Below are 25076 nucleotides of genomic sequence, written 5' to 3'. Positions count from 1 at the left end.
ATTACCAGGTAATACTTATTGAGCATTTACTATATGCCAGGAACTGTGGTAATTGTTATATTATCTTAACTAGAGATGCTTAATTAGAGGAGACAAAGAGAAATATTCATTTGTTCATTCACCAGGGAATGATCTTCATCAGGTTTAAGCTGTCACATACTGCTGGGAACTCTTTGGCAGGTGGCAGAAAAGTGGTATCCAAAGCAGATCTTACCCACTCGGCGTTCCACAGTGTATATGTATATGTTGTTAGACAATTAAGACACAAAAGGCAAAAAAGAAATAAGGCCAGCTATATCATTTTAATACTCCATGCTTATTTATTTTAATATCAAACAATGTGATGATAGAATTGAGAAATTTTTCAAATAAAAATATTCTATTTTCATCTGTTTACTTAGTAAACAATATTTACTCTGATGAACACTAAATATTAAGATTTTTTTTTTTTTGGTTTGCTTCATCCTATCCATATTTTTAGGTATATCTTTATATGTTTAGAGGCAAAATTCAAACTTGTTTTTTTTTTTAACCTTTTAAAATTTATAACTGCCCTAAATGATAGCTTCAAGGACAAACAGCATTCAATTATTAAGGAAGGGGTGTTTTAATTCTATAATAGCCTTTAAAATACAATTAAGCAAAGTAAAAAATAATGGAACCGCACAAGGCTACTTCATCATAAATTCAGCATTATCTTCACTTCAAAATTTCCGTTTGATGGGATTTGCTGTTAGTTTTAACCCAGGCACTGTGCAGGAGGCTGGATTTGCTGATAAGTAGTTTTTTCATTTCAGTGCAAAATCAGCAAGGTGATTAATACTTTTAATTTCCAGAAGCCTAAATTATGCAAATGAACTACAACTTTCTCTCCTCCTCCTTCTCCCTCCTTTGTGGGCCTTTCCTTGCAAAGGGAGATAGGATACAGTCCTGTGTGTAAACTAGTGAACAGCTGGTAAGAACACTCTGTTTCCAGTCAGCAGCTCATCCAGAGTTGCGGTAAAATGCTGACCCAACCTTCACCCTGTTTGTCTCCTGGTGTGTTTGGGTGAACAACGGCACCACAGTTGTATCTGTCCTGTGGAGACCCTATAAATAGTCATATTAATTTTTGCAAAGCTTTTTGAGTACTGTAGAATAAAATACTGTATAGATATTTAATACCATCACCACTTAAAAAAACAATATGATCATCTCAAATTCTTTGGAAGACTCATTAAAAATGAGGGCCTCATTCTAAGATGTGTGCCTCCTAGGGCATGCTTAACGAAGGCTGACTCTCATTCTTTCTATGGCTCTAAAATGTTTCATGATCTGTGGGCTTTCAAGATGCTTTATCCCAGGAATCCTTCATTTTAAATGAATTAATTTAGTTGTCTGCTTTATAAATGTCTTTTAATTCTAGCTTAAGGACTCTGGCCCAATTTTTTTAAAACTAAACATGTCTACTATGACCAAATATAAATAATGTGTTTACCTATTTAGGGACCCAGAGGCTTATCTTCCCTATGAACTCACCAGGAACAAACAGGCAGCTTAGTTCAAAATGAATACTGATAGATTCATTTTGGGTGGGAGAACAAAAAATCTGTCCAGTTGTTTCCTCTTCATTTTGTAACAAGCAAGGCTGTTAGTTCTAAGTACCAAAATCACACAGAAAGTTAGAATTTTAAAAAGGAAGTAACTTTAATTCAGTGGTTGGTTAAGAACAGGGTTCATAATTCAGCTTGAGTTTGATTTATATTCATACATTCTTGCTGATACATATTCATATGTCCTTCATGTATTCTTACTGATATATATATATTATTTCTGATACAGCAAGTATCCTCTTAAAGGTAAAACCACATATCCTTCCATGCTAAAATATAAAAAAAGAGAAGAATCAAATCTAAATAATAGCTTTCCTATTCCTATTCTTTTAGCAATATTTTTTATTCTACTATTGAAATGAAGAAAAGAGATAGTATTTGCATATTTGTATAAGTTGGAAAGGGTAAAAAATCTAAAGACTATCTTATTTCTTATCCTAATTCCTTTTTTCCCCAGAGGATTAGCAAAGCTTTAATTTTTAAAGCAAAAATGTTGGCATGCATGTTTGGGTGATAAAAGACTCAGCTAATATGAGGTAAATCAAAAGCCTTGATATATTACAGGTGGCACACTCAACTGCTTCTAGGCACCCAGCGAAGTATATAAATGAGAAAAGGGGTCCAACTATAGAACAATGGGAAGTTATGGGGACAGTGGTAAATTCAACAGCACATGCCCCCCTACAAAGGGTTCAAATACAAACATTTTACAGCAATGTTTAGACCAAATAAACACTCTGTGGTCTGATAAACATTTGCCATCTTCCTATATACACTTTTGATATATATAATATATTTAGGTTTACTGTACTGAAAAATGATTCAATTTTATTTCTTTTCAGAATACTGAAGCAGTGTTTTCCTAACCTGTTGAAACAAATCACGTGTTACAATCCAGGGCTATACTGAATTACTCCCAGAAATGCTTATAAGATCTAACAAGTGTGTAAAGATGAATTGGGCTCTGTAGCCAAAGCCATAAAACAGACCCAGAGTCCCCTTCTGTGCTTCCTGGACTGAGGCTTTTGAACAACCAGATACAAAAGCATCCACTACATTTACTTCCTGTCTGAGGTCTGAAGAACATGGAGCCCTGATGTGTCATCAAGACAGGGATCAGATCCCTTCCTCCTCTTGAGGGGATTGCTCTGGAAGGAATTAAGGGAAGGAATTGGAGGTCAGGCAGCCCTGATGTTTATCCCCTCAGGGCTGCACAGGGGGTGAATGTGGGCTGTGGGTGCTTGTCTTCATACTAAGATACATACAACTTTTCAGAACCTGCCTTGGTGAGCATTTCTATAATTAATAAATCACTTTCAAATTTTCCATAGTGCCATCAATATTCAGAGAAGAGCAAAAACGTAAATAAGAAACAAAAGACAGCCATATATATATTATTAATATATATATTAATTAACACATATGTTAATTTTAGTTTGATTTTTAGAACAGAATGCACACATATAAAGCTTGGTCAGCACTTTACAGCTAACGAATGGACAGTACTTTTTAAGAGACAGCTCATTAATAATTGTTTTCCTCCTCATCATTAAGAAGCACTTATTACTAGTCTAATTATAGATGGCCTTGATTAGGGGATATGTACACGGTATGTATGCATGAATCACTGGGTTGTCTAACAGCTTTGTCTCTAAAGCAGAAAAACAATGTAAATCTACATAGTATTCCCATCTTATATCTGACAGTTATTACAAGTGAGCAAAATACTTAGAAAAAATACAAGATTAAATTAATTTTTAAGAAGGAACACATTTTCTGGGTGTGGGGCATGAGGTATATGAAGCACTTTTATGGACTTGACAGTAACAATATAGTGGATCATATGTATTTGCTACATTCCCATGAAAGAGCAAAGCACATATCAATAGGCAATAGGGCTATATTTCACCTTTATTTTGAATTTTATTTCCAATGTTTTTACTCTCCATACCTATCACTGATTTAAGATTATTAGCATTTCTTCATATTTTGATACAAAATTATATTTTGTATAAGTTTATATTTATATTACATAGGAGAAAGAGAGAATCTAAGTCAATCTCCTGATTAAAAAAATACTCATGCAATTAAAAAAATAAATGGAAATATTAGCCCTACCATACATCTTTAAATAAATAAAGCTCAAAGATAATTTTTAATTTTTTCTCGATTTAATAGCACTGGAGGTAGTTATATATTTGCCATTTATAGATATACTTAAATTGTATGCCTTTAATAGTTCTGTTGGTAAATTCTTATTAGGTATAATACAACCTAATGGACATAAAGCCATTGAGTTGAATTTGCTAACACAAAGGAATCAGCACTTGATTTGGAAAATTTTCAATTGAGCATGCTTTGAAACAAGGGTATGGTCAGACCACCCTATGCTAACGATTTTAAGTGTAACTTATAAGTCCAATCAACCATCTTAGCAGAGGTGAGAGATAGAGACGAGGTTATCCAGGAAGGGTGTGTGAAGAACCCTCACGTCAAATAATGTGAATCACCTCAACATCCATGGAAGACCAACAAATGTTTTAAAGATGTTACGCTAGCAGAAGAATTGCAAGCTTGAAATGAGATAGAACAAGAGAAGGAGGGTTTGTAGAGCAAAGGATAGATGCAGAATCCAGAGAAAGTAGAGCTAACTAAAGTGAACCTACCGGCAGTCCCTGGGCTAAGAGTACAGGCAGCATAGAGCTGCTGCCCAGCTGGGCAGAGCACAGCACCTCAGATGGCTATTCTTAGGCCTTGGAATATAATGGGATTTACCCTGCTGGGTTTTGGACTTACTCAGGATGTGTGACCCTTTTCTCCTTTCCCATTTCTCCCTTTTGGGATGGGAATGTCTATCCTACCCTGGCCTCATCATTGGAAGGATCCATTTTGGAAGAATCTAACTTGTTTTACAGGTTTCCAAGGTCTACAGGAGGAGAGGAATTTTGACCCAGGATGGACCATACTCAGAGTCTCACTGGTACCAGATTTAAATGACGTAGAAGATTTGAGACTTTTTGGGGGTACCTGGGTGGCTTAGTCAGTTAAGCATCTGAGTTTGGCTCAGGTCATAATCCCAGGGTCCTGGGATGGAGCCCCACATCTGTCTCTCACATTCTCTCTCTCATATAAATAGTTTTTTTTTTTTCAAGGAAGAACATTTGAAACACTTTGAGTTAATTATATTTAGGGGAGATTTTGGAATTAGGGTTGATACTGGAATGAGTTAAGACTTCTGATGAGGTTGGGATGAATGACTGCATTTTGCAAGCAGAAATGACATGCATTTGGTGAGGAGGGCAAGGGGTAGACTGTTACGGGTGGAATTGTGCCCCCCCCACCAAAAAAAGACATCTGTTGATGTCCTAACCCCTGATACCTCCAAGTGTGACCTTATTTGGAAATACATCTTTGCAGATATAATCTAGTTGAGACTAGACTGAATTAGGGTGGGACCTGATCCAATATGACTGGTGTCTTTATGAGAACAAAAAACAGATGCAGACACAGAGGAAAGATGCACATATGAAGATGGAGACAGTGATTGCTACCACAAGCCTGGGGTTATCAGAAACTGGAAGAGGAAAAGAAGGGTCCTCCTCTAGATGCTTTAGAGGGACCAGCGCCCTTGCAATACCTTGGTTTTGGACTTCAAGCCTCCAGAGATATGAGAAAGTAAATTTCTGTTGCTTTAAGCCACTGAGTCAGCAGTACTTTGGGATGGCAGCCCTAGGAAACTAACACAGCCCGTCTTAGTGAATATTATTTTTCTTTGGCTTCTCAGCATTTATCTTCCCTCCTTCCCTTTTTAGTAACTGCTTCTGATTTTTCCTCTCCCAGTCTTATTCCATGTGCTTTGCAGAGCTGACCACACCCATGTATCTAAAACTGAACATGCAACCTATGCATTATTCTGTTCTCCCGGGCTCAGTGTATGCTTCAGGGATGCATATGTACCCCAATCACAGTCCATGAGAAGATGGAAAGCTAGAGCTGCTGCAGCCATGTTGCTACCATGAGGAATAAGCTGTCCAAGAACAGAAACAACAAAGAAGAACAGAGATCTCAGGGGGATCCTACTTATCTATAAGATACTCAACCCCATATAAAGCTGGCCCTAGTGCTACAATTTTGAGTTGCCTGAACTTATCAATTCTCTTTTGCTCAAACCATCTTTGATTACCTTTTCTAACACTTTTAAGTAAGAGATTTCTAGGTGTTCGAACTGCCAATTCTTGGCACTTCCTCCTTCATCTGCTTTCAACAGCTACTGAATGCCAGATCCCTCTCTCCTGGGTCGCTGCTAAACTTAATAATAAAGTTAAGTTTCTGGTCTGGTGTTTCACCAAGTACTGAATGAATTAAATGCTTTGACAATATCTAATCAAAGTTCATCAGGTTTCCTCAATCTGAACGTGTACTCCTTGGCTACTTTTGTATCTGGGCTGCATTGCAGAGACCTTCCATCAGCTGTAGCTCGGGGATCCAAGAGAGCAGACAAATATCGCTTAACTTTTCCCTGTAGGAATAATGCAGAAGAGTCTCTCTCTTCATATATAATATATGGATTTGGATGACATCAGAAATACCTTCAATTTCTGTGCATTGAAGTGAATATATTTTATGTTTTTAAATACATTACAAAAGGTAAACTCATTATAATAATAGACTATATTTTATACATTTACATATTCTGTATCCAAATACATTGTGCTTCCAGACTTTTTTTGAAAACTCTCCCTATTTCTAACTTCATTCATAACAGATATAAAATGAAATTTTGACTCTTAATCTTCAATTTTAGTTTATGTTCTTTTTAGCTCACTGTGCATGCATTCTTTAGTAATTTCTGAAATGCTGGTCTGAAATTACTATAGAGTATTACATTTATTTTTTCAAGGTTTAAGCAAAACCAAAATATTACCATTCAGATTATATTCCTATTTTTCTTTTGCTAGTAGCACTGCTTATATTTTTACCAGGTCAAAAAGATTGAGTGAAAAAAATGTAATTTTTCAATTCCTCCTAAAGGTGGAATTATATATTGACTTGGAAAGAAAGAGAAAAAAGCACCCTCATGGTAGTGGTTATACTAAATCGTTATGATCTTTTTATGATGCCTATTCCATAATTGCATAAGCATGGTTTAGAAAATATTTAGGCTATGCTTTAGAATGTAGACATTCTCTATTGATCATACATAGGATTAGGATTTTTGTTCTTTTTTGTTTTAGGCAGAATAATCCAAGATTATTATAAATCTTAATTATTGTTGGAATAGAAATTATTTTTTCTGAAAATTACAGTTATCAGTAGTTTATCTGAGTGTTTCAAGATCATGCATGCATTAACAATTGTAATTGTTTATAAAATAGGATTGTCTAATGATATATAATTTAATGTTACTATTAAGATTTCAGTTGTAGGAAGACATGTCCACATTAATGCCAACTCTATCCTACTAAAGCAAAAATAACATTTTCAAAACTCAAATGAGTACATCACTGACCAATCCCAACATATTGAGAGATATCTTCTCCTTTATGTAGATACGTTTATATATGTTTATGTTTTTATCTAAAGCTTTAAGTAGCTGTCTTTTGTGCAAAAGATAAAGGGGTGCATGCATATATTTGTGAGTAATCAAAGAGCAAATAAGGACAAAAATTTGCTGAGTATGAACAGCATACAGAACTTAAAAAACATACATCCAGTTTAGCATCCAAACCTTTTTTTTTCTTAGCAACACTTTAAAATACCTTCTCCCCAAGGAACAATAGCCTAGATACATGGTATCTACTTATAGCGGATGGGGCTGCAAATCACATCGAGGCTTGTGGTTGTCATTGCCTTTAAACATGGGCTTCTTATCAAGTACTTAAAAATTAGATAAGCACCAAATAAAGGAGAAAGATGGCCACTGCTAAGGAATGATATACATCCTTGTATATTGTTTTAATGTGTTCCATTTAGGATGGAACTTCCTCCAGAGCCCACAGAAGCACTTGTAGCAAGCTGTTCTATTCATCCTGCTGCTATGACAACTATCTGGGGGCAAATGTCAGGTCAGCTTCCAGCATCTGTGTCTTGCTATAATTGCTTTGTCAGAAACCTAATAGCTGCCTTCTTTTTCTTATTGAACAGTTAAAAGCAACAGTGCCCAAAGACTAAATGTTGAGACATTCTTTACTCTCTCCCCAGATTACACGCTTGATAAAAATTTTTTTAAAAACTATTTTTTTATTTTCTTTATTTGGTGCTAAGACTATGTGTACTGGGCTGTCAGACAACATATTAAATTATAGTATTACTTCCAATGATTACTCTTCTATCAGATGACATTCTCAGGCCTGAGCATTCCTACTGTGTTATGGAGGCATCTCATTAAAAAGGCTCTTTCCGGGCAGCCCCAATGGCCCAGTGGTTTGGCGCCGCCTTCGGCCTGAGGTATGATCCTGGAGACCCACGTCGGGGTCCCTGCATGGAGCCTGCTTCTCCCTCTGCCTGTGTCTCTGCCTCTCTCTCTGTGTCTGTCATGAATAAATAAAATAAATCTTAAAAAAATTAAGATATAAAGGTCCAAAAAGCTTTTTTTTTTTTTTAAAAAAAAGAAAGGCTCTTTCCTTCCCTAAAACTGAGCTTTTTGCCATGCTACATCAAGATTATATAGATAATTATTTACTGCCTAACCTCAACCCAGTATATAACTAGGTATATCCCTGAGGCTCAAAATGATGAAAAGCCAAAGCTGTTTTAATCCTACAGAGAGACACTTAACTTCAGAGTCAATATTCCAAAAACCCATCTGGAGGTCATTCCAGTGTCAGCTGGGTAGGAGGTAATCAAGTGGTACAATATGTTGGACTGATAGTTGTTGCTACAAAGAGAAGAGGAAAAGGACTTAGTTTTGTGGGGTGATTTAAGCCAGGAGATGTTTCTTAAATCAGATGCCTGTGGGATGGGCACAAGTCAGAGCAGGAGTGGACCTGGACAAGATGAACAGCCTAGGCAAAGACACTTGGGAAAGATTTATGGTGTGTTTAAAGGATTGAGAATCCTGCTTTCCATTCACATACCCTTAAATAAAATTTCATGCATATAGGAAGAAAATGGGGTAACAATGAGGGGTTGCACTTATTCATGTAATTTTCAGTCACGAACAATAGTAATGATGTATTTACCTCACTGAGTTTTGGGGAAAAGTTAAATGAGAAAAACGTATGCGGATTCAACATGAAGGTCTAAGAAAACACACAAACATTAGTATGATTATGAGTGATGTTTTTCCCCACACACGTACTGATTTATCTCCCAAATATAGTGGGGATGACACTTGGCATGTTAAAGAGCTTGAAACTGAAACCTGAATCTGGGTATATGAAGTGGTTTCAACAGACTTGGTTCTTAGAATAAGAACTATCAAATAGTGGTTTACAAAACTAATGTAAAGAGAAACAGAAAGGATCCTCACATGTGGATTCTTTATAAAGAATCTAAGAAAGTACACCAAGAACTAGGCAGTCCCCTAGAAAGGAAATGTTCCTCACACACATGGAGACATACAAAGCTTGACAGCTCCATTGGACTTCTCAAACTTGCTTCATAGACAACCATAAAGGGTAGAAAAATGCAACTGAATTAAACTAATGTGACCTTCTGAGCTCCACATCTAAAGTAGCATTCAAATTCTTCCATGTTATGAATGTGTGATGGCATTAAGAGTTGAAATTTATGAAGCATTCTGATTTTCATTACTCAGAACATTACCCTGAAATAAAAATGAAGCTAAATTCTTTGTACTGTATTGGTCTTTTTTCTTTTTAAAGAGAAATTCCACTTTATAGAACTAGGGAAAAGTTACTAAAGAAAGGAAGAAAGATAGAAAAGAGGAAGAAAAGAAAAACTAAACTAAAAATCAATTTCTCTAGGCTTGCTTCTTTTATAAAATAAATTTACTGAACGAAGTGGTCTGCCAGGTTCTCTGAAGCTCTCTTTATTTTATTTTTTTAAGATTTTATTTATTTATTCATGAGAGACAGAGAGAGAGAGAAGCAGAGACACAGGCAGAGGGAGAAGCACGCTCCCTGCAGGGACCCTGATGCGGGACTCGATCCCAGGACTCTGGGGATCAGGCCCTGAGCCAGAGGCAGACGCTCAACCACTGAGCCACCAGGCGTCCCTGGAGCTCTCTCTCTTTTTTTTTTTTTTTTTAAGATTTTATTTATTTATTCGAGAGAGAGAGAGAGAGAGAGAAAGCACATAAGTGAGGGGAGTAGTAGGCAGAGGGAAAGGAGAAGAGCTGAGTGGGAGCAAAATGCAAGGTTGGATCCCAGGATGCTGAGATCAGGACCTGAGCCAAGGCAGATGCTTAACCAATGGAGCCACCCAGTCACCCCCAATGTGTTGGAGTTTGCTGTGTGTTCTTGAGTATTAGGACCAGACTGTGCAATTATGTTTCCTTATGTATAAAAACTAGCACTAAAACTAAGAAAAATAAGAACATGGAATGTTACTAGAGAAGTGATTAATGAGAGGTTTGCTCTTGATGTAGGAAAATCACTAGGCTTTCAACATAACTGTATCATTTAAAGTGTTATTTTGATCTTGTTTGCGTTCAAGGCAAAAGATTAACAAGAACTTGAAAAGAAATGGGACTTGGTTTTTGATCTATATAAGCATCATTTTTCTCCTGGTGAAAGATCGTGGGTAAGGGCTCTTAGAAAATAGGTTTGCATAAACTCCTAAAACTGAGAGGTAGTCCTTCATATATCCCATTTAACAGCGTGTAAATGAGAGCAAATACAGACATGTCCTGGAGATATCTAGAAGCCACTGGGTCGTTAAAGCAAAAAAAAAAAAAAAAAAACAAAAACAAAAAACAAAAAACAAAAAAACAAAACAAAAAAACAAAACAAAAAACAAATAATAATAATGTTAACAAGGCAAAGAACACTGGTAGCATGGAAAAGACGGGGTATCTTCCTGAGGGTGAGAAACTTATAAGATTGATCCATCTGAGCAAAACTGATCAATAAAGATCAACTTCACTGGCAAGGCTACCAGAAATCCAGGATCCTTTCACCATTATGAGAAAGAGGTAAATTACCAAGAAAGCAGGTTGACCTGCCTTGGGGGTTCTCTCTAAGACAGACTTTATAGGATCACTTGTTTTACCACCTGTTCTGCAGTACCTATGCCTATAGCTGAGGCTCTAATATCAGAAATGCCCAATCTTTAGTAAAGAATAATAACTAAATCCATGGTTAAAATTGATGATCAGAAGACTTTTGTCATGAAATGAAGATGCATTGAAAGTTTAGAATGAAATGAAAGCAAAATAAATGAAATGAGAAACAAAAGTAAAACCATCCTTAATGAAGCATAATATTCAACTACCCAAAATAATCAGTTCTGCAGAAACCCCCACTTTCCCAAAGTGCTGAGGTACTGAGAGAAAAATGTGGTTTTTGAGGCCACTGGTCTCATTGTATTTACCATGTGAGTCATGCCAAACATCATAAATCTCTTTAGGAGGCTTAGTCCAATTTGTCAAGTTATTACATTATCTGATTTCATAATAAATTTGTGACTATGGCTAAATTTCACAAATACACACAATATTGTTGCTTCAGGGTAACTAGTGGGTTTTAAAGTGGTTAAAGAAAAAAGAAGATAAAGAATGAATAGATTATGAGAAATAAATTATAAAAATGAACACATTTGGCATAAACCTAATGTCAGACTTTTCATTTATCTACTAAGCCTAAAAATAATCCATTTTAAGATAAATATTAACATAAATGCTATATTCATGGAGAGCTCAGTAAACCATATGTTTCCCTGCCTTTGGCATCAAAAAGTGTATAAACATATCATGTGAATTACTCTGTCTGAATTCAAACCACCTACTCATATCCTGACATTTATCCAGAAACTAATAACATCCTAAGCCAAAGATGTACCTAAAAATTCAAAAAGAAATGATTTCTATAAAAATGTGGGAGAATTCTCAATGAAGCCAGAAAATCAAATAGTAAAGTAGAATGAATTAAAAAAAAAAGACAACCCAACAGATATCACCCAACAGGAATAAAAGTTCTCAGCTTCATATTTCCCATCCATAGAAGAAGGAAATCATTTGATTCACATGCTTCACAATATTATAAGGGGCCAACAAAATGATATCCTATGCACCTCTACACAGATGTAAATTGATAGACATTTACATAAGGAAAACATGTACACTAAGGAAAAATCTTCTACAGAAGTAACCATATTCCCAATTTAAGAAAATAATAAAAAACTCATTGATGAAAAACTACAATGTCAGTTTTTTAAGACCTCATAAAAAGAAAAAGATGAAAAGGTCTTTAGACAGAACAATAATCTTTATGTATAATTACATAAACGGAAACTCTAGGAAAATAGTAATCTTTGATTCCAAATTAGCTGAGGTAATGTGGCGCGGAAGGGCAGGCATACCCAAGACTCGTGGTTAACATAGAAATGCCCTGTAACCATACGATTATTTTATAGCTGATTCATCTTCATAATCACTTTGGCATATACTTAGCTTTACACATCATCTCATTTAAATGGCACGTTTGAAATAACAGGTGATAAGTAAAGTAATTCCTTGCTGGATCAAGACCCCACCTTTGCCCCAGCGTCTCATCAACACTCCTTTGTTCATAGGCTTCTGAAGCCTCCTAAAAATAAAACATTTTACTCTCCTTCCCACTCCTCTCTGGCATGTATTTAAAGTCCAAATAACACCACATAAAGCACCTACGCAATCTAGTTTAAACCCTCATGCCCAATACACTTTCCTTTTCCTTTTTCCCAGGAATCTGGTTTCCTTCACAGGAGATGGCAGTTTTTAATACTCAAGAGGCTTTCACGTGTAAAGATGTTCCATGTGTCTGGAATATTATCCTCAAGCTTTTTTTTACTTTTTAAAGATGTTATTTATTTATTCATGAGTCACACAGAGAGAGAAACAGAGAAAGAGAGAGAGACAGAGACAGAGAGGCACAAACACAGGCAGAGGGAGAAGCAGGCTCCATGTAGGGAGCCCAACGTGGGACTCTATCCCGGGTCTCCAGAATCACGCCCTGGGCTGAAGGCAGCACTAAACGGCTGAGCCACCTGGGCTGCCCATCCTCAAGCTTTTTTGTCAAAATCACCTTTACTTCCCAAGGTCCAAATCTGATAGTGTCTCCTCTGAGAAGCCCTCCTGGGTTCCCTAGGTAGAATTAGGAGCACTGTCCCTTTGCTTTCACAACAATCTGATCACCCCCTTATAATTTTATTTACCATGCTAATTTCACTTATCTTTAATGGAATGTGAGTTTCTTGAGGAATAATATTATGTCTTATCTATCCATAAATTGAGAATAACAATACCCATGCTCAGCAGCAATATGGCCAGAAACAAAGAAATTCCTATCTACAAAGAACCAAGTAAATCCAGACTTAGTAAATTCTCAGTAGAGGTTCCCCTCTCCTTACTTGTTTCATGGCCTCTGTAAAACATCTTCTATATGATGAATATTTGCTAAGATAAGCAAACCACTTTAGGGCTTATTTACAAGCAATTTTCTTCTATTAATCATGTTCTTTGTTGATAGAGATAAACGGAATATTTAAGGAACTACCCAGAGAAGTGAAAAACTTATGGTAAAAGTTTTAAACTTCTAAAATCCATTAAAAAGATATCTTGTAAAAACTCAAGTTGGAATTAATTCATATTTGAGGCCCAGCTGCATTAACTAATGCTGAAAGAATACAAATTCATAAAGCTAATTATTTTGCTTACAAAATATCAACAGAATTCAGGTCAAGTATTCTTTCCCACAGAGCAAATAAAAATTCCAGGAAAATTATTTTAACCCTGTTTTTCAAATATTATATAATGTGTACATAAGCTCAAACTTTTAAATTGGAATGGTAAAAATGCATTATAATTATCCGTAAGGGATATTTCATGTAATTTTAAAACATTTTATTTTGGTATATATCTTTACTTTTCCTTTGTTTTTATGTTTATACAGCTTCAATATTTTTACAAAAATGTAAGGTAACGTACAACTTATCTATATTTTTAGTATTTAAAAATGTGATTATACCTAGTCCCAGAGTCTGTTCTGGTTTAATGAAAGTATGATGGTAGGTTTGCAATAGTGAGAATGTTTGTGATCTAGTTTCTCTGGATTGGCTTACTAGTTGGTCTATTCCTTGGTGCTTATGAATTTAAGGTCATGTTTTGGTATCCACTATGTTAGCTATTTCCCTATATTCCTTTAGAATATGATGACTTCCTACACATTGCCAGGCATTTAAGAGATGATGTAAGCAAAACAAAACAAAACACAAAACACAAAACAAAACAAAAACAAACAAAAAGAGATGATGTAAGCAGATAGTTCAGTGTACACCCATTCCAGAAAGAGAAGAGTTGCCAAGTCATGCCCTCCAATGGTGAGCATGCAAACAGCATATTTATGGATGATTAAAACTGATGAAACATGCATTTCTGAAGACCACGGAGCCTTATCTTTTTGTGGCATTCTATTTGTAGCAAAGTGTTGGATGTTGTGGCATCCCTGTTATAAATATCTAACATAATGGTGACTTCAAAATTAGAAAGAATAGAAATGTAATTTTGGGAGAGACCTTAAAATAGTTGAATCGATGAATACAAAGTGGAACTGTACTACAAGAATAAAACTGGAATTAGAAATCACACGTGGCTTAGGTTTTTGACTGAGGTCATAATTGAAAGGGCCATTGATACTTAATTGCCTCATCCTTGCAAAGACATAAAAGTAAATCAAAGGACCCAGTGAAGTTATTTTTATCTGAACCATGCAATTTTTATTTCTAGGTCCTAGTGAATATAAAAACAAAAAGTAAAAGGAAGGAGAAAAGGATGGAGGGAAAATTCATTTACTATGATAATTGCAAAGCCCATGGGAAACTTGTGGATTTTGAAGCTCAAGGTCATCTTTTCAAGTGGGAGTAACAGAGTTATGAGTTCACTATCAAGGAATGGATCTCATAATTTATGATTCCCATTCCTATTCACAAATCCTAGACTACTCCATCCATAGCAGTGCTTCTTTTTTTTTTTAATTTTATTTACTTATTCTTGAGAGACAGAGAGAGAGAGAGAGAGAGAGGCAGAGACACAGACAGAGGGAGAAGCAGGCTTCATGCAGGGAGCCCAATGTGGGACTCAAGCCCAGGACTCCAGGACCACGCCCTGGGCCTAAGGCAGGTGCTAAACCTCTAAGCCACCCAGGGATTCTCCCCATAGCAGTGCTGCTTCTGCTTCTTCTTCTTCTTCTTCTTCTTCTTCTTCTTCTTCTTCTTCTTCTTCTTCTTCTTCTTTTATGTTGCCTTTTATATTTATTTATTTATTTATTTATTTATTTATTTATTTATTATAAATTTATTTTTTATTGGTGTTCAATTTGCCAACATACAGAATAACACCCAGTGCTCATCCTGTCAAGTGCCCCCCTCAGTGCCCGCCACCCAGTCACCCTCACCCCCCGCCCTCCTCCTCTTCCACCACCCCTAATTCATTTCCCAGAGTTAGGAGTCTTCCATGTTCTGTCTCCCTTTCTGATATTTCCTACCCGTAGCAGCACTTCTTTTTTTTTTTTTTCGTAGCAGCACTTCTTAAACAGTGTTACCAACCACTCACAGGTGACATTGGGAAAATACATAGCAGGTGACACAGGCATGAAGTGGGAGAGGGACCAGTTTACTAGAAGCTCTGACATGCTCTAGGCAGTCTCAAATGACTAAGAATTGTCTCTGTTCCCATGTGAATTTTAAAAAGTTCTGCTGGATATATATATATATATATATATATATATATATATACACACACAGATATATATTTGTACATACAAATATGTACAAATACATGTACATACAAATATGTACAAATACATATATACAAATATATTTGTATACATATACAAATAATATTTTTATATGTATTCATATCATACATAGTTCATAACACATCCATAATACCTTTCATGTTCATAGCTCAAAAGCAAAAGCCTACATACAATTATCTGACCCTAAAAGTTGACTTTAGGTATAAACACAAAGTGCTTATGCATGCTTTTAAATATATATTGAATTATTTCGGGCATATCGTTACTATGCAAATCAAGGCAATATTGTACTATGCAGCATTTGGAACTTAACCAATAGTTTTTCACCATTTAGAAAGTTCGTGTCACTGAATGCTGTGAGCTGCCACCACACACATATAGCAGATGACAGTTGGAGCTGCTGCTGCTTTGGCGACTTTATGTGGAATCAGTGATGTTAAAAAGTACGAAGATCGGATCAAAGCAGAGCTCCATCCTGAACAACTCTGTACCCTTGGGAGAAGTTACTTCCCTGAAGCCTCAGTTTCCCCACTTCATAAAAAGTCATGACAGTGACATAAAATAGGCTTGTAAAACACCTCACACACTACTGCATCCATACATACTTCTGATACTATTATTAATATTCTTACCAAGGAGGAAAATAATGCCCCATATAGTGAGATGACCTGAGAAGTTTATTCTATCTAAGTAGTTTTAAATTGTGCATGTTACAAAGGAAATACAATGTAATCCAAGAACTACCCTCTATGGCTCTTTGTTGTTCTTATATAGTATATTTTCTTCTTTGGATGAAAGGGTCATGCTGAAACATATGTTGAAAGAGTCAAATATGTCAGGTTTTCCCTAAAATACTGAATAAAAGAAAGAAAAAATCTGAGAGTAGAAGTTGAAGATGATTGAGAATGAGAGCCCAGGGGTGTAGGCTGCAAGGGCACAGAAAGGTTTCAAGCCACATCTCCATCTCTGTTAGCAGCACATTGTTTCAATGTAAGCAGAAAATCCTATTGAAGAATGTTGCTTTCAGTTTGTGCATCTGTTAAAGTTTATAAGTGGTATCAAAAGAACATACAATTGTAGAGGATGAAATATGATAGAAAAGCTGCCTGTCTTGAAAACGAAGTCTTGACCACAGTGTTTTGGCTAGTTTTAAAAAATGTCCTTGACAAACTACAAAGTCTATAAGAAAACTGACACCATGCTTACACACCTATGTTTTCAACCTTTGTACCTATGATTACATTTCTTTTAATAATATGCCCTCTCATTAGTACCTTAACAGGACACCCAATGGATCATGAAGAGACCCAGGTTGCAGGGCGACCACCACTGCTAAAGGAAACAGAAAACTAAAAAAACAGAAAACTAAAAAAATAGTTTTGGGTCCTGGCTGGTGGTTTCATGCTAGTTTACTACCAGTGATTCTTCTTTAAAAAAATATTAATTAATTAATTAATTAATTAATTAATTAATTTTGAGATTTTTCTTTTCTAATTCTGCAACACACCGGTTTTATTATTTTTTCCCTTGATTTGTCTCCTTTTATTATATTACAAGGAACTAACATGCCATTTCTCCTTTCCCTTTCTTGGGGTTTTCTTTTTTTCTCAATAGAATCAAAGAGTTCAGGCAGCCCGGGTGGCTCAGCAGTTTAACACCGCCTTCAGCCCAGGTTGTGATCTTAGAGACCCAGGTTTGAGTCCCACATCAGGCTCCCTGCATGGAGCCTGCTTCTCCCTCTGCCTGTGTCTCTCTCTACTCTCTGTCTCTCATGAATAAATAAATAAAATCTAAAAAAATAAAAAAGGATCCAAGAGTTCACATTACAACCTACCATTGATCTGTCATCTCTCCCAGTCACCGCAAAAACCGTCACTTTGCAGAGTTGTACTGTGTTGTCCTTCACAAAGGCTGTATCTGTTGTGCTATGCTGTGGAAGCCCTTGACTCTTGGCTCTATGTGATTCCCACCTAGGCACTATAAACTAATTTAACTTAAAGAACTAAGGATAGAGAAGAGAAACCAAAGAAACTCACATTATTCAGAAACACATTATTCAGAAATTCCTGAAGTTTATAAGTCAGTAAGCCAGGAATAAAACATATGTTATCCCATAAAAACAGCAAAAAAACAAAACAAAACAAAACAAACAAACAAAAAAACAAAAACAAAAAAACAAAAAACACGCCCATGGGTAACAAGTCACCACCAAGTCACTGGTTCTCATCTCTCACTTTCTGCTTTTGTCTCTCTATTTAGATGGATTGTAACCAAGAGCATTAAAAAAAAAATCTCTTTAAGGAAAAAGTAATAAAGATAGAGAAAAAGATTATCTTTTAATTCAAGCTATAGCTAGAAAAGTGCAGTCTGACTTTGCCCATTTTATTTTTTTTTAATCGTTAGAGTGAGGAAGACTTTCCTAGTTACCATAAAAATTCCAGATTTTCCATTACAAGAAAAGAAATGCTGACTATATTCTATAATGCACTGAGGGTTGACCTCAGTTCTGTGAAATCTGATTCTTGATAAAACAGTAGGCTCCTGTCCTTGCCACTGGCTTGCTCCAGGGCTCAGGCTGCATAATAACAGGTCTCCTCTGGACTGTGGTACAAGGTGGGCATATGAAATAAAGTATTTAACACATCCATAATACCTTTCATGTTCATAGCTCAAACAGCTTTACAAAATCCAATTAATTCATCAAGCTTCATAAACTCTGAAGGACATACATAATTATCACTCTACATGTGGCCAACCACTGGCAACAAACACTCAGCTATAGGACTTAAAAGTCCACATTTAGCTGTCCAGTTCTTGAACTTTCATGCACCTACAGAATAGCAGGGGCATGATAAAGAATCTGAATCACCAGCAAATACTACAAATGGTGAGTTGGGCTAAGAATGTGTGCAGAAAGGAATGATCTCAATGCCAACAACCCAAAGAATCCTTGCTGTCTCTACTTGGGTAAAGAGGGTTTAGATCTAACTAGGAGAGTGCTGTCCCATCTGCATGCTTTGGTTGGAAGTGCAAAATCACTTGGTAGAAGCCTTTGTGTGACATGCCAAATGAAATCTATAGAATTTATGTTAAGAAGAAATAATCTAGATATTTTTAAATATCTATGTGTAATATATTATTTATTTTAAAATGCTAAATAAACACTAAACCTATGTTCATAGCGCATAACTCATTTTTCAGATGAAGTGAGAATAGCTGATACGGAGACAAAAATGCCCTGCTGGAAATAACTTGCTTACTGGAGAAGCCTGGTTTGCTAGTTATGAGAGAGTGCAAGTATCTTTGTGAATAAAACAGATTGTTTTCCAACAGAAAAGTGCACTGTCAAAAACATTATGAGCAGAGGCACAAATGATATGAGTCCTAAGAGTGTTCCAGGACATGGGTTTTCCCTCAGTGAATGTATCAGTGAAAGGCATAGGATTATACAGAGATCTCAAGTGTCAGCCTCTCATAATAGAAACTTGCAGTCTGATTTGCTCATGTAGCTGGATGACCCTATACAAATAATCTCTATTCTCTGAACCTCAGGTTCCTTACAGGGACATGAGAATAAAAATATCTGCTTCTCACCAGGTAGTTGCAATTACTGAAGGAAAAAAAAAAAGTCTACTAAGTGCCTATTAGGTTTCCAGTAAATCACAGCATGTATTTTTTAAAGCATTTGTTCCATATTCCCCCATAAATCCCAAGCTCACTGAACACGTTTAAAGTCTAGAAAGAACATTTCTATGTGGAAGGAGATATTGGACATCCCCTATTCTCAGAATCTTGCAATAAATGACTGATATGTATGAGGACAGGAAAAGGAAACAGGTAATTGGTCACCACCTATTCCCAGCACCTACTCCCTGGGCAGAAGTAAGAAGTCATTCTCCTCGTTATTGCTAGCCATTTTTCTTCAATGGGTAGAAGGAAGCTCTAGGAAGCAAATTTGATCTCAGTTTAAGGACTGTCAAAATGTTATAGCTCTCTGAAAGCAGGAAGCATGTGTTAGTAAACAGTAGAGTGTTAGTACTACTAGAGATGAGATTTTCCTACCACTTTAGATATTCAAGCAAATGGTGACTAGAGTAGTATTCTGGCAATACATAAACTTATTAAATGAACTATGCTTTCATATGCCTTGCCTTATTAAATTCTCAAAACAAATCTATGAATTTAATATTTGTATCCTCTATCTTATAGATATCTATCCATCAATAGATGGATGACCAGCTTTTGGGGATACTGTAGAGTGATATCATACATAGTTCATAACATGAATGAGACATTTAATTTTCATAACAACTGTATATATGACTGATACCATTCTAGAGTGTAGACTAGGGTGGGATATATGGCAAGATAACAACCAATAGAGTACATTCAATCTCAGAATTCTCACTCCAGTTTCTAGAATTATGATCTTTTCTCAAATAGACTTAGTCTGACTTCAAAACTCCTCTATCTGAGATACTCCTATTAGTGCCTCTTTCTAGTTTTACTGATGCCAAGGCAATGACAGAACATGAGTTAAAATCTTCTTTTCTAGGCTGAATTTATTGATGCTTAGTATACGCCAGGCTAAGTACTTAAATATAATAAATCTCATTCTCATGACAACACTATAGGACTAGAACTGTTGTTGTTATTGTTATTGTGCCCATGAATAAACTGAGGCACAGAGAATGGAGCAGCTTTCTGAAGGGCACACAACTAGAAAGGGCAGGGCTGAGAATCAAAACCAGACGTATTTAACTCCAGAATATACCATTTCAATCGCTGCTACATGGTATTTTATAAAGTGCTCTGACTTGTTTCAAGCAAGATAAATTCTAGACTTATAATAATAAATAGAGTCTCACTGAGGACATGTATACATGAATAAATACTTTTGGCCCAGAATGATTAACAAACTCAAAATAAATATTATGTATGTATGTCATCTGAGGCAAATACTACATTCAAAAAAATTAAAGGCTTCATCTTTTGCATTGTTTAGAATTATTAGCACATATCACACTGACAATAAACACAGAAAATTTTTAAATAATGCCACTATGAAACATTTTTACATATTTTGGTCCTGGAATGGAAACAATTTTTTTCTATTTTTCTTCAAAGCTCATTGGCTCCCAGGAAAAACAAAAGTAGACTAACAATTTGATCTTCTCATTCCCAACTTAATGAAAGATATGAAGCACCAGATCATTTGTTGTAAAAATAACTTAAAAGTCAGAATACAATATACTTGTATGTGTAGCATTGAATGTCATGTATTATAATTTAGCACTTTATTATGGATAGTTAAGAGGGCTAGAGAGAAAAAAAAAGACAGAGAAAGGCATTCCAGATCAGAGAAGGGGCAACACACAATGCAGATAAGCCAAGGGAAAACTGAATGAAACAAATAAACAAAAAATGCACACGTCCACACCACCTGGGGTACATTCCTTAGAAAAGAGACAGAGAAAAATGATACTTAATGGATATACAGCAAATGGTTCATTAATGAGGAAGCAAGCCCAGGACATACATTTTCATTATTTTATATCCCCATTTTTATGGCTTTCTAGTCTTTCAGAGTCCTTGCTTTCACCACGCCCAGAACAATACTGACACTTAGCAGCAAACCAGAGGCGATTTAAGAAAGGTTCATGTTCATTCAAAATGAACACAATCCTGTCACTATCATAAACAATCAGGTACAATTACAAGACTATTGTCAATGATCAGTTAGAACCACTTACTTAAATAAGCAATCAGCCTGCGAATTGGGTACTATGCAGAATTCCGACTCATTAACTTTACAGTTGGCCATTTTTCACCACAGAAAATTTGATGGATGTCCACTGATCTCATGAACATGCATTTTTAAGTTCAAATTCGTATCATAAAGACACAAAAAAACATATCTTGGTGCGCTTCAAAATTTCATTCAAAAGTTTCATGCTCTTCTACGTAAATCAGGCTAAATGAACTGTATTTGTTTTCTATCATGGGTGCACACCAGCCCCCAAGGCTCCTCAGTACCTGCTGTCTATCCAGACGCATCCTCTTGGCTGCATTTCTGCTCTCACTCTCACAGGCTGAAGCCAAGATACTCTCTGCAACTGCTGAAGTAAGGTGGGAAGGAATAGGTCGAGACTAAAAAAAAAAAGAGAGAGAGAGAGAGAGAAACATGAAAAATTATTAACAGACCAATGCTATTCTCAGAGGAGCTCACAGGATGTGCAGGAAAATCCATGTATTTCAACTGAACTTATTTCAATAAAAACAGGAGATGGAAATTGCAAAGATGAAAAATGAAAGCTAGTTAGAGGTTAAAGCTACAGCTGTTACACAGATCCATCACTCATTCCCATAGCTCCATTGTCACAAATAGTTAGTCTGGGCCATTAAGCTGGAGTTTGAATAGGCGGTGACAAAATGCTGACTGGGTTTTGCAAATAATAGAAGTTGCTTTAATTCTTTCGTAACACATGACGATGCACAACAAAACAAAATCAAGTGACAAGGCTGAAACATAGCTGGAAAAACTGACAGACACTCAGACCATGTCAAACATTTTTAATATGAAATATGAATATTTACAATTGAAGTTGTGACATTATTGGTATGATTAAAATCTTCTAAAATTATTTTAGCTTAAAAAAAAAGAACCAACTAGCTTGGGAATGACAAAAAAAATATTTTAGCTTACATACAAACTGAAAACTCAGTCCTGAAATAATTTTGATATAATACAAGTTTGATGTTTTGATATGAGCTTTATGTGTACCTACATGTTTTATTAATAAAATAGGAGCTAATATTATTAATTTAATAGATACATGTTAGAAATCTATCTTCTATGTAGCCCATATAGAAGTTAATTACCCCCCCACTAAGCTTGTAATTAATTTCAAATTGTTTGCAACTCTCCATATCATTTGTGATAATCAGAAAAGTTTTCCATTTTCTTTTCCCATAATTACATCCAAAATCATCAAACTGAAAGATGAAGTGCTTAATGATATTGAACAGTTTTTTAATGAAGATAAGCAAATGATAGATAAGAAATAACATGATAATTAAACCAGATAATACAGCAAAATATGAAATTACAAAATAAAAATGTCCTTTGGGAAGCTAGCCTATGTAGTGATATGGCACTTTTGAGTTTTCAAAGCCTCGATCTCAAATATGTATGGATGCCATTTACTAGAAGCTTCTGACCTAATAAAGGCCTTCTCATTTTTCTAAGTGAATAGGAGCATGCCTTTATGATACTTGATTCATTTTGCTAACTCTAGCATATAAAATGTGTTTCAACAAATTGAACCAGAGGGCTTATATCTCAATATTGAAGAACAGCTAAATTCAGACCATCAGTACTTGCACAGATACTCCTCAGTAGAATTTATACAGTGTAAAAAGAGACCAGGCTCTGACCTTGCTTGAACTAGGAAGCAATTTCTATAGCTGTCTCAGACAACTTCTTCATGTTTCCTACCTCTTTAGACATAAGGTAGTAAAGGTAATGGGTACAGTCTCCACTGCTAACCCTGTGGGGTACCTGAAATGATGCCTAGACAACCTTGACAATAAAGCATTAGGATACTAGAAATGTTACTTTTGCAGAGGAAAGAAAAGAGAGAGGCCGCTGAGGCGGCAAGTAAGTGTAGCAGCAGGATTTTGAGAAGGAAATTAGAAAGCTAGGAGTGTGTGTTGGGAACAGAGAGGAGGATCAAATCAGATAAATAATAAATTGAAAAAAATAAATTGTCATAAAGATGTAAATATAATTTTAAAATCCATATGGCTTCTTCATTTCATTCTGTACTTCCCTGAGTATGGATAAGATAATCTAGTTCAGAACCAAAATTATATTAAGCCACAAAATCAGTGTCTCATGAAAGAGCAAAGCTTTGGTCACAGCTCGGCTCAAAATTATAATATAAACCACACGGAAATTAGGTACACAGTGTTGTTTTTCTCAATTGAATTATGTTTGGAGGCAAAGACATTATAGAAAAAAATGGGAAGAAGAACATTCTAATATGAAAAAAGAAAAATTATTTGATTGTAGCTAACATTATTCAAATAGAAGTGACAGTTCACATCATTATAAACTACATTATTAGACCTTTCATCTGGTTCTAGGGGCTGAATTAAAACAATCTAAATAAGACATCAGTAGTCTCTCTTTTCTTGATCCAATTATTGATAGTCACATGAAATTCAGAGAGATGTATTCCTGCTCTTCATTATCTTTATTTTCTCTGTCAGGTATCTTCATTCAGAATTAGGAATACATAAAGCTATGGAACATTATTAAGCTGATTCAATTGAAGTAATAACCATATACCTTCCTAAACACATAAAAGTTTCTTGAATAGAAGAACAAAAGGTGAAATATTTCTGTAATCAAAATTAGCATTTTATTTCATTTAAAACATTAAAAAAACCAAGATGGGAAATAACTTTTACTAAAACAGTAAAAGTTGTTAGGCGTGATAATTTATATAATTTCCTTTTCAAAGAAAATGATGGGGATAGTTCAGTCTTTTCCAGCTATAGGAAATTGGTCTTCTTAGAAACTAGAATAATGTCCTGGCTGAGTGGGGCTAGATCATTTTTAAGGTCACTGGCTAGCCTAATATTTCAAGATTTTGAAAAGAAAATCAACCTCAAGATAAAGCAGTCACGTATCCTTTCCTATTAAGTGGCAAAAAAAATTAATAATAATAATAAGTGGAAGCAAAGGTATGTGATAGATATTGCCAGTAGTTAAATAGTATAATTTTGAAGATAGAGTTGTTTTGAATTTATGGTAACGCTATAACTTGGGAACTGTATATAGCCTTAGAAATCATTCAATACAAATTTCTTCTGAAAAGTTTGAAGAAACTGAAACTCAGAGAGGTTAAATGATTTGCCAAAGGACAGATTGACTAGATGTAGAACCCAGGGTTCATGTCTCCCAATTCTCAATCCTTTCACTCTCGAAATTCTGTTCTATACTTAGTACTTTTACATAACTTATCATTAATATAAAATATTATAGAAAAAAATCCTTATACACACACCCTATTGCACTCAACTGAACAATAAGCAGACCAAAGTTAACCCTTTCCATGTATGTATTACAATCAATACATGTTCATTGAAAAGAAAGCAGAATGAATAAAATTTATATTATGGATTAGGAAATATACATGTGTTTTCCAAAGTATTTACTATATCTTAAGTACATAATAAAAAATGTACCTCTAACTAGAAAACCAGTACCACCCTAATTTAATTTGATGATAAATGTTAGTATCTAACTCATACTGACTAGCTGGGATGGGCAAGCATTAATACAAGAAGCTTAGATTCATTATCTAATTTAGTTTTCCAAACAACCCTTGAGAAAAGTATTTATAATATTCATATTTAGAGGAAAAATAAATTGAAATTCTAAAAAATTATATAACTTGACCAAGATCACACAGCTATGATGTGGAAACACCTTAATATCTAAGTCCGATGATAAAGTGGGAATAATAATTCCTAGTAAAAAAATATTCTCATTTCACAA

The 25076-nt window shown here is 35.3% G+C and overlaps 1 protein-coding gene across 16 annotated transcripts in view; it reads right to left on the bottom strand.

Moving 5' to 3' along the window:
- Positions 1 to 25076, bottom strand: part of NOL4 (nucleolar protein 4) — a 522070-nt gene that overhangs the window by 69020 nt on the left and 427974 nt on the right. For 15 of the 16 annotated variants that reach the window (XM_035719007.2, XM_049112792.1, XM_035719010.2 and 12 more), the window contains one exon: positions 21545 to 21658. The exons of the other annotated variant lie outside the window; for it this stretch is intronic. In XM_035719007.2, the coding sequence (XP_035574900.1) occupies positions 21545 to 21658 (114 nt within the window). The remainder of the gene's footprint in view (positions 1 to 21544; positions 21659 to 25076) is intronic. 16 annotated transcript variants of the gene reach the window in all.

This window comes from Canis lupus, chromosome 7 (assembly GCF_003254725.2).
Source record: "Canis lupus dingo isolate Sandy chromosome 7, ASM325472v2, whole genome shotgun sequence".
NCBI classification, from domain to species: domain Eukaryota; kingdom Metazoa; phylum Chordata; class Mammalia; order Carnivora; family Canidae; genus Canis; species Canis lupus.
Note: the sequence above shows the minus strand (reverse complement) of the source record. Positions and strands in the feature narration are given on the sequence as shown.